We start from the raw sequence: 11,280 nt of genomic DNA, 5'->3' as shown, positions 1-11,280 counted from the left end.
TCACAATATATTACGAGTTCAACTCAGCACCTCATTCCCAATTTATTCCCAGTTCAACTCAGCCTACTCAACCTTTAACACCAAAAATAACCCTCATCTTTTTTTTTTTTTAAAGTAGGCTCCATGCAGGGCTTGAACTCATGACCCCGAAATCAAGACCTGAGCTAAGATCAAGAGGCAGATGCTCAACCAACTAAGCCACCTAGGCACCCCAACCCTCATTCTTTAATAAACAGTGGGGAACCACTATCAGGAGAGATGGGAAGAGGGAGCCTATGAATGGTACTGTCATTTGTCTCAAGTATTTCATGTTGTTCTTATCTTTCTTTTAGGAACTCTTAATATTGATTCCTATGTATCCCTGACTAATAAACACTTGAAACTTCCATGTGGGTAATGATACTCCTGACATGTCGGCCATAGGAATATTGCTTGCAACCATATATGTTTTTCCCAAAGTCCAGCCTTAATACATGGATGCTACCAAGAGAGTATGGGGAAAGTAAAGAAGTTCTATTATTAAGTATCTAACTATTCTCTAGTTACAAAAAGAAGTAATAACATATTGAAAAATAAAAGGTAACTTAGGATGTTGTTGGACAGGACTAAAGTAGGGAAAGGATTATAGAAAAGCATGTGGCAAAAGGGCCACATTTAGGGGTGCCTGGGTGGCTCAGTCTGTTAAGCATCTGACTTGATTTTGGCTCAGGTCATTCAGGGTCGTGAGACTGAGCCCCACACTGGGCTCTGCACTGGGCATGGAGCTTGCTTAAGATTCTCTCTCTCCCTCTCCTTCTGCCCCTCCCCCTGCTGCTCTCTCTCCTCTCTCTCCCTTTCTTTAAAAAAAAAAAAAAAAAGAGCCATATTTAATTTCAAAGAAAGGCTCTCTCCAGGTGAACAAAAGAGGGTAGCACTGCAAGAGTCATTGATAAAATAGATTTGAGATAGTGCATCCCAACCTCTTGTGAGGATCCCTTTTTGGTGCTTTTTTTTTTTTTATTTTAAAGAACTTATTTATTTATTTGACAGAGAAAGACAGAACATAAGCAGGGGGAGTGGGAGAGGGAGAAGCAGGCTTCCCACCGAGCAGGGAGCCTGATGTGGGACTCAATCCCAGGACCCTGGGAATCATGACCTGAGCCGAAGGCAGACGCTTAACAACTGAGCCACCCAGGCACCCCTTGGTGCTAACAAAATTGCTCTCAAAGTTACCATTAGCCTCCTGATGGCTAAAATCAATGGCTTAGTTTGAGGCTTCATTCTACCTGATCTTTCTTCAGCAGATGATAGAACTGACCAAACTTTTGTTCTGTAAAACTTTCTTCTCTCCTTACTTCCATGTGATTATTCTCTAAAGCATTTTCTCCTTCTTGTCCTATTATTCCTCTGTAGTTTTCTTAACAGAATTTTCCACTCTCATTGTAAGCAAACAAAATCCCCAAATGTTAGTGTCCTTCTGGGTTGTGTTGTTTGGGGCCCTTTTCTCTTCTCCCTGAACTACCATATTCACAAGCCTTCTACCATACCCAAGCCCTAATAACTCACATGTCTATATCTTTGGACCCATATTTCTAACTGACTACTAGATATCTTGCCTGGATGCCCTGCAGGCATCTCAAACTTAAAATGCCCAAACCTTATCTTCCCCTCAAACTCCTACAAAACCTACTCCTCCTCCTTTATTCCCTATCTCAGGGAGTGGTACCACTATGCACCCAGGAACCGAAGCCAGAAACCTGGGTGTCATCCTCAACTCCTACCTCTCCACATTTAATAGACCATTAAGTTCTCTTACTATGTTAAAAATGTTTCTGCACTCCAACCTCTCCTCTCTAGCCCCCCAACAGCCTTCATATAAGTTCTGATCATTACTGTTATGAACAATAACATCTTAGCAAGTCTCCCCTACTATGAGGCTCTGTCATTTCCAATTCTTTCTTTAGAATAGAGGCCATCAGACAGGGATTTCACTGTTCAGAAAAGTTTATAAAATGGTTTTGATAATTGACATAGTATGACTTTTTAAAAAAAATTTTGTCAGGCCCCATAACCCAACATCATCTACTTTCACTATCATTTCATAATAATTTTAAAAGAATTTTCGACTTCAAAAAATAGAAAGTACCATACTCTCATAGAAAACAGTTCTTTGGGCGCCTGGGTGGCTCAGTCGGTTAAGCGTCTGCCTTCGGCTCAGGTCATGATCCCAGGTCCTGGGATCGAGACCCACATCGGGCTCCCTGCTCTGCATGGAGCCTGCTTCTCCCTCTCCCACTCCCCCTGCTTGTGTTCCCTCTCTCGCTGTGTCTCTCTCTGTCAAATAAATAAATAAAATCTTTAAAAAAAGAAAAAAAGAAAACAGTTCTTTAAATATATTTGACGTTTTAAATGAAACAGTGTACTGGGGTGGGGGGATGGGTTAGCCTGGTGATGGGTATTAAAGAGGGCACGTTCTGCACGGAGCACTGGGTGTTATACGCAAACAATGAATCACGGAACGCTACATCAAAAACTAATGATGTAATGTATGGTGATTAACATAACATAATAAAAAAAATTTTTACTTAAAAAAAAAAGAGAAACAGTGTACTGGATGGGAACCACTGCTCTAGAATTTAGACTGCCATCACAGTAATCTTTAGCTAGCTTGAAAATCTCTGTATTATATAAACATTTAAATTTATCCATATAATCTACATGCATATCCTTTTACTGGCTTTTAATGGCTACATAGTATTCATTGTGTTGACATGTTATTGGCATGTCTATTATAGTCTTCTATTTTAGGCATTTTTAAAAATAATAACCTTTAAACATTCCTGTCACATATCACCTCCAGGCCTTATAATAAAAACCATCCTCTTTAAGGTAACATAAAAAGCCCTTTATAATCTGGTCTCAATTTGCTCCTCAGAAAGTACTTACTCTAAACACGTCATATCTTTTCTCGCCTTTATGCCAGTTGTTCTCAACTGGGACTAATTCTCTGCCCCCTTCTACAGGGGACATTTGGCAATGTCTGTATTACTATCTGAATTTTGTTACTCCCAAAATTCACACGTTGAAGCCCTAACCCCTATGTGACTGTGTATGGAGATTTTATACATACACACACACACATAATATGGCATATACATGTATATGCCATACCATCTATACATTTTAAAGAGTTATACAGCATTTTAAAAAAAGATTTTATTTATTTATTTGAGAGACAGAGAGCACACAGTGGGGAGAAGCAGACGGAAAGGGACAAAAAGACTCCCTACTGAGCAGGGAGCCAACCCGGTGCTAAATCCCAGGACCCCAGCATCACTTAACTGATTGGGCCACTCCGGCCCCTTATAGCATTTTTTAAACCATAAAAATATGAAAAAAATATCCTTATCCTTAACATTAAGCAATCAAGCTTTCCCAATTTTTTTTTTTAATACATTTCTTGCTAACTCATTGCCAAAGGTCAGTAATACATAAGTGTGCCTTAGGATATCTAGGCCATCAAATGATCCACACGAATGTAAAATTTTCAAGAGTATGACTTACTAACAGTAATGTTAGCTAAAACTTATCACTATTTTGTAAGATACTGTGCTATCATAAGTGCTTTCTCTCCATACTGAAATTTAATTTCCATATCCTATGTGGTATTATTATTATACTCATTTTAGAAATAAGGAAACTTACTAACAGTAATGTTAGTTAACACATATAAAGAAACAGAAATTGGGAGAAATTACTTGACTTGTCCAAAGTCATACCACTAGCAAGTACTTCAAAACAAAAAATAAGGCTGGGACTAAAAATGTTGAGAATCAAGATTTTCTCAGCAAAAAATAAAATTTCTGGACATTATAATAAATGTCTTATTATATCAGGGCACCTGATGGCTTAGTCAGTAGAGCACGTGACTCTTGATCTTGGGGTTGTGAGTTCAAGCCCCACATTGGGTATAGAGATTACTTAAAAATAAAATCTTAAAAAATGTTTTATTATAATTCATTGACTTTATAATTGGAAAAGTACTTCCCTAAGGAAAACAATGTCTTTGTCTGCTTATCTAGTTAACCATCTGAGACAAAATTACTTCATGTAGTTTGCTAGAAAAAATATTCTGGCCTATCCTTGTATTTATATATTTTACTTAGATTCTTAGTTCTTTTAGATTCTTAGGTTTTCAACATTTTTCATTCCTTTGTCCTATTCAATTTCCTCTTGTAGAGAAAACCAAATGAAGAAAAATGATGAAAATAAGGAGTGTCATGGGCTATTATTTTAAGTACTTACTTAGTTACCTCAAACTCTGGAGTGTCCTGGAAAATAATCATCCAGTAAATATCCATTACCATAGTTAAGATATGTATTGTTTTTATACTACCTTAAAGTTTTTTTTTTTTAAGATTTTATTTATTTAGTTGACAGAGAGACAGTGAGAGAGGGAACACAAGCAGGGGGAGTGGGAGAAGCAGGCTTCCTGCAGAGCAGGGAGCCAGATGCGGGGGGACCCGGCAGCCGCTTAATGACTGAGCCACCCAGGCGCCCCTAAAGTTTTATTTTTTTGCCTCTTTTCAAGAAAGAAAGGGGAAGTAGAGTACAATCTCTTTGCAACAAAGAAACTGTTTTATCATTGCATTTTAGTATTTTTTTTACTGAACAAATTTTATTTTGACATTGATAATTCTGTAGATCAACCTATATCTCCAGCACCCCTTTGTGAAAACTCATTTATCAACCCTACCGTTCTGTTTCCGTCCTCCAGGACCCTGTGTCTCCTGGAAAGGGTCTGAGATAGCAGCCATAGTCCAAGTGTTCCCAGAATTTAGAGAGGAACTGGGAAGATTTACAACAAACTTTGAAGGCATTTTTGATGTGGCAGATCTTAACTTTTAAAGATGTTCAAAAACTTCTGGCAGCAACTTCGCAACTCGAAAGGTTGAGAGCTTTGATTTTTCCTGAGTTTGACAAGCCACATTTTTGCCCCTAGTCTGAAAATCTTTTAGACTATTAAAATTTCTCAGCTTTGCGATAGACTAGCTTGGAATAGAAAATAATAATGACTTATTAGCACCTTTTTTTATTCATATTTATTTGCATGTCTATTTCATTAAACGCTAAAGTTTCTTGAGGGTACAGATTTGTGCTATTCATTTTTTTTTATCTTCCATCAAGAAAAATTACTTCGAGTCTACAATCAATAAATATTTACTGATTTGAAATTTCAATTGGGAAGGCAGAATACAGAACTATTAAACTTTTGGTGCCTGATGACCTGGGTTTAGATTCTGCTATTCACTTGCTGTATGACCTGATGCAAGTTCACAAAACTCTCTAATTTCCTCAGCTCAAAAGTGGGTAAAATGAGATAATAAAGGACTTGGAGCTTTTGAAGTGCTATATATATAATGAGTATTTCCTGAGCTCAGACTATGCTCTACGGTGCTGGTAACAGAGCACAAAATACGCAGGGTTCCTGTCCTTACGGAGCTCAAGGTAGTTGGGGAGATAGACATAAAATAATTTTTCTAACAAATAGATTATTATAAATTGCTATGAAAAAAGGTTAAGAATTCAACAAGAAGTTGTAAAAGCAGAGACTGATTTAGATTGCTGAGTAAGGAGTCTCGGCGGGAGTGGCACTTAATAGAAAATTTGAAGGATGAGGAGATTCTCTATTTCCTCACCTCCTCATTCCTCAACTTCCTTGAGTCCGGCTTCCATCTCTCTACCTAAGTGGCTCTTGATAAAGTCACCAATGGCTTCCATGTTACTATATACAACTGACATTTTTCAGTCCTCTTACTTGACCTAGCAGTTCTCTGCAGTTAATCACTCCCTCGGTCTTGAGACGCGGTCTTCCCTTGCCTTCTCTACCAAGAAGCTCGTGCTGACTGCCTCTTAAGTCTCTTTTGCAGGTTCATCTCCTTAAGTGCCTGGACAGCCTCGCCGTGAACTGTAATTGTGAAAAACAACGCAGTCCTTTCGAGTCATAAAAAAGGAGTGGGTACAAGCGAACACATTTTTGGGGCCCTCTCCTCGCTTCCGGTACGCTTCATATTATCGCGAATATAAAACTTTGCGGCTCCACCAGAGACCCCCCTCTCTCTTGCGGGCTGGGCCTGGCCACAGGGCAATAACTGGCATTCAACTTGACCCAACGCCAGCATATCTGCCCAGGAAACGCCCAAGGCGCGGGACAAAAAACGAGTCACTCATGGCCCCGGCCGCGCTTCAGACTCTACAGCCTTGCGCGCATCCCGACCGCAGCCCCGCGCCCTCTCGCGCGCGACCCGCGCAGACGAGTCCTCCGACATCCCAGCATTCCCTGCGCCCGTACCATCGAGAGCAGCTTCCGGCGTCGCTGGTGTAGGTGGGTGAAGAAGGAGCGGGCCCTCGCCGCTCTGTCTCACTCTCTCGCGCGCTCTCTCGGGCAACATGGCGGGCGTGGAGGAGGCAGCGTCCTCCGGGAGCCACCTGAATGGCGACCTGGATCCAGACGACAGAGAAGAGGGAGCTGCCTCTACAGCTGAGGAAGCAGCCAAGAAAAAAAGACGGAAGAAGAAGAAGAGTAAAGGGGCTGCCACAGGTAAAGGAGTTTTATGTGTTCCCAGCCCCCGCCGGGGAGGGTCGAACGGCTGGGCCCAGGCCGGGCGGGGGTGACAGAAACTGGGGACTCGAACACTGCACTGGACTGATTCCCAGGACGGTGTGTGTCAAAACCAGGCTACAGATTTCCAGTCTCGGGAAGAGGCGGCTTTTCTTTCTGTGGCACTAGGGAGGTGTTGGGGGTGGGGTGGGGTGAAAAGGGTGCCTCAGCTTGTGAGGTAGTTCTGGGGTTGCTGGGCCTGAGCCCTTAGACGTGCTGGAACTGAGCTCCCACACAGATCGTGCAACGGACTCGAAGCTGTGCACAGGGCTCAACCCTGCCACCCTCCTCGCGGTTTGCCCTCCTCAAAAATCTGGTTCTGACCCACACTGTCACCGCTTTGCTGGAGGTACCTGGAACATATTTTCAAGGATGGGAGTGGAGTGGGCAAGTCTCAGTGCCTTGACCGCACCTCCCCCCACCTTCCCGGTTTACAGAGGGATTTTTGTTGCCGGCTGCACTTTCGAGGTGTGTGTATATGTGTGTATGCCCACGCGGTCGTGTCACTGAGTAGTAATTGCAGAATACGTGGTAGTGCTGCGAATTTTCACCTGCCTAAAGCCATAGCATCGTCAAGCTTCAGGGCTTTTTACGCCTGAATTACGCTTTTTGCAGGCAGTTCGGATAGAATATTTTATGGGTTGGAACGGAACTTCTCTAAATCCACTGGTAAGGCTGCAAGTTTACACTTGGATTACATTATGAGTTAGGAACTTAAATTTTTGAGAAGTCAGTGTTTTTTGTTGTACGTGGTCCTTCCTTTTAGGAAAACAATGTTTGTACCTGTTTTTAGAATCAGCCGCACAAAGATTGAGAGACAAATGGAGAGGCTGTAAGTGATGAAGGTGAAGTTGAGAGAGGTTGGAAAGGGTTAATATCTTTCTGAAATATTGATTAAATGGGAGTTGAAAAGGGAAAGTTGTGGGTGCTGGGACACTTTCAGAGAAAATTTAATCCCAGGACATAGGCTGGTGGCTGTTCCTGGCTTTCAGACTCTTCAGTTTGTCCTTTCAGATGCCCCTAATACATTTTTAACGGTTGTATCTCTCAATATGAATCCTCTACAGTAGCCAGAATATCACTTCAATATGTGCTCACTGGTAATACTATTTCTTTCTACACACACCTATTGCTTCTACAGTTAGATTGCATTCACTTGGGTGGAGGGGGAAGCTGGTATTGTGCTTAGCTGCTCAAGAATTTTGTTTTTTAGTAATGGAATTATCTTTTCCTATTTATTTTGATTTTACCCAGCCTAGCTTGATGACTTATTTCTCATGAAGACTTGAAGTTCCCAATGTCCCATTGAAATCCTCCTCTTACTAAGACCTTCAGCATTTATTATCTATCTTAAGTACCTGTTTGTTTAATAAAGTGTTTGTTGTAGTAGTCTAATTGTTAAATACTTTAAAAGTGAGACAACTTACGGATACGGACCACCTCACATTTTTGTTTATCCTTTAGTTGCTAGCACAGAGAAGGTGTAATGGATATTTTGTTGAATGAACAGTGCTACTTAGATGTGGGGGATTTTTGTCATTAAATAAATTCTGTTATGTTCATAATAATGTTTCTGTTTTTGTTTCACAAATAGTTATCAGGCAGGAAAGGACTTGTGTGTTCTCCAGGATCCTTAGAACATATTCTAGTTGGAAAGTATCTTTATTAGATTTGATTTATGATATATTTGATCAGCAGGGCAACAGGAACCTGATAAAGAAACAGGAGCCTCAGTTGATGAGGTAGCAAGACAATTGGAAAGGCAAGCATTGGAAGAGAAAGAAAGAGATGATGACGATGAAGGTAAATGGTAAATTTGATTTTTGTGGTTGGAAAAGGAAGAAGATATGACATTCTTTAAACAAAATCTTCTTTGTCCATATAGTTTATGGTTCTCTGGTGTTTTAATTAACATTAAAGCCTCAATGTCACAGATAAAAACGAAAAGGTATTTATTAGCAATTCTTAAAAAGTTGGTTAGGTTGAATGACCGCTCAAATTACACAGATCTCAACTTTTTAAAAATGTACTTGGTAAAATGCCAAGAGGGGTATTAAGATGAAATTGAAGGACTGCTGGAGCACCTGGGTGGCTCAGTTGGTTAAGCATCTGCCTTTGGCTAGGGTCATGATCCCAGAGTCCTGTGATCTAGCCCCACATTGCACCTGCGTCCTGCTCAGTGGAGAACCTGCTTCTCCTGCTCCCTCTGCTGCTCCCCCTGCTTGTGCTCTCTCACTCTCACTCTCTCTCAAATAAATAAAATCTTAAAAAAAAAAACAAAAAGAAATTGAAGGACTGTTTATTTAACATTTATTGAACGACTAATATATACAAGGCACTGTCCTAGGATACTTTCACATGCATTCTCATTTTACCGTCACAAAACCTAGCAAAGTAGGTGCTCTTCTCAGGAAATGATAGTTATGTCATTTGCCCAATGTGACACAACTAGTATGTGTAGAGTGGAGCCAAAGTTTCAAACCGAGAACCTGATTTGAAGTCTGTTCCTTTTACTCTGTACAAAAGCTCCTTCTATTCTCAAGGAGTATATTGGAGTCCTTCTATATAACAGAGTCTTACTCTATTCCCTGACCCTAGCTGCTTGTAGTATGTTGGTCCTATAAGATTTCTTAAAGATAGTAAATCTTGAAATTCTGGAAATTGATGCTGTCAGTAAGACAGTGGAGGGAATATTTGCTATTCTATAGTCCCTTTTGGTAGAAGGGGTGATGGGCTTTCCCATTCTCAATTGTCTACTATTGCAGCCTACTGCTCTTCCTTAACCACTGCCAACTTGGGCTTGTGTCTTCTAGTCCTTAGCAAAAAATACCTGCTGTACTTTGTCATGTTAGGATAATGCAGAGTAGTTGTTTCTCCTTTAGAAACATAAGCGCTCTGCCTTCAAGGAGCTTAGAGTCAAAATTTGGTGGAAAAAGTGCCAGGGTTCAAGAGAATAGTTAGCTTTTCCTTAAGCAAACATTTTGTCCATTTTACCTTGGTTTGTGCTTCAAATTATGAACATATTTTGAGCTCTTAGCAAGAAAGGGGCTTGTAAACTCAAGCTTATATAATAGATTGCTGTGGACCTACTGTGTAGAGTATCACAGTTTTAATCTTGAAGAGTGTTCTTTGTTCCATTGCTCTTCTATGAAGTTGTATGAATCTCTTGACATTGAAGGAGAAAATTTGTCAGATTGGAAATCATCAATGTTTTAAAGATGATTGTAGGACTGTTGGTTTTCTCCAATTGAGTTATTTTCCTAATTTCCATCAAAAATCAGTATCAATCAGTACATACTAATCTGTTATGAGAGTTCTTTGAGAAGATGGAAGGTTAGTATTTCAGAATCTTTGTTCTAAAGGAAAACTGGTGGTGGGGTAGAGGGACAAAACAAAGGGAGGAAAAGATACACCAGTACCGGGACACCTGGGTGGCGCAGTCGTTAAGCGTCTGCCTTCGACTCAGGTCATGATCCCAGGGTTCTGGGATCGAGTCCCACATCAGGCTCCTTGCTCAGTGAGGAGCCTGCTTCTACCTCTCCTTCTGCTGCTCCCCCTGCTTGTGCTCTCTCTCTCTCTGACAAATAAAAATCTTAAAAAAAAAGATATACCAGTACCTGCAATAAAGTTTATTGAAATTTGGAGGTGGAATTGCGGGCTGAGTGCTGAAGGAAGGTTCTTTGGAAGGAATGGGACTGGAATAAAACCAAACAGAAGAGACCACTTTGGGGTAGGACAATGCCGAGAATGTATTCCAAGTGTAGTGAATAGTGCATACTGGCCATATGATATGATTTGTTGAAGGAACCTTGGAGCATTTTTAAAAGAAAGTTGTAGGGGTGCCTGGCTAGCTCAGTTGGTAGAGCGTATGACTCTTGATCTCGGGGTCAGGAATTCAAACCTCACATTAGGCATAGAGTTTACTTAAAAAAGAAAATGTTAAAAAGAGAGAAGACTGTTATAAAATATAATTTAGTCCTCATATATATGCAGGGTTGTTAGAAAAGAGGAAACATTCAGGAAAAGCTTGGAGATCATTTTGGAGGGCACTTAACAGCCCAAGTATGTGGTAATGATTATTTAAATTGGTGGGGGGCACCTGGGTGGCTTGGTTGAGCTTCCAACTCTTTTTTTTTTTTTTTTTTTTAAAGATTTTATTTATTTATTTGAGACAGAGAATGAGAGAGAGAGAGCACATGAGATGGGGGAGGGTCAGAGGGAGAAGCAGACTCCCTGCCGAGCAGGGAGCCTGATGCGGGACTCGATCCCGGGACTCCAGGATCATGACCTGAGCCGAAGGCAGCCGCTTAACCAACTGAGCCACCCAGGCACCCCGAGCTTCCAACTCTTGATTTCAGCTCAGGTAATGATCTTAGAGTCCTGAGATTGAGCCCCATGTCAGGCTTTGCTTCCCCTATCCCCCTCCACCCCCATGCATGCCTGCAAGCTCTCTCTCTCTCTCTCAAATAAATATCTTTAAATAGGTGGGCTTAAATGAGGATGGAAGGGAAGGATCTAATGGAATAGTGGTTGTGGAAGCAGAATTCAAGGACTTAAAAGACTTTAAATCAGGGGAGAAGGAAGGAGAGGCATAGGTAGACCCTAGTGATTTGAATTTTGTGACAGAATATTGGTGCTGT

The 11,280-nt window shown here is 40.9% G+C and overlaps 1 protein-coding gene across 3 annotated transcripts in view; it reads left to right on the top strand.

Annotated features, from left to right (window-relative positions):
• The first annotated feature begins 6,241 nt into the window (after window positions 1–6,241).
• METAP2 (methionyl aminopeptidase 2) overlaps window positions 6,242–11,280 on the top strand; it is a 30,225-nt gene continuing 25,186 nt past the window's right edge. The window contains exons 1-3 of one of the 3 annotated variants that reach the window (XM_034987814.1): window positions 6,356–6,580; window positions 7,256–7,309; window positions 8,339–8,443. In XM_034987814.1, the coding sequence (XP_034843705.1) occupies window positions 6,430–6,580; window positions 7,256–7,309; window positions 8,339–8,443 (310 nt within the window). In that variant the 5' untranslated portion in view covers window positions 6,356–6,429. Of the gene's footprint in view, window positions 6,581–7,255; window positions 7,310–8,335; window positions 8,444–11,280 lie in introns of all 3 variants that reach the window. The other 2 variants (XM_034987815.1, XM_034987816.1) reach the window with 2 other exon arrangements.

This window comes from Mirounga leonina, unplaced genomic scaffold (assembly GCF_011800145.1).
Source record: "Mirounga leonina isolate KUSES-001 unplaced genomic scaffold, KU_Mleo_1.0 Mir_418, whole genome shotgun sequence".
NCBI classification, from domain to species: domain Eukaryota; kingdom Metazoa; phylum Chordata; class Mammalia; order Carnivora; family Phocidae; genus Mirounga; species Mirounga leonina.
This window is presented reverse-complemented; position numbering and strand designations above follow the sequence as displayed.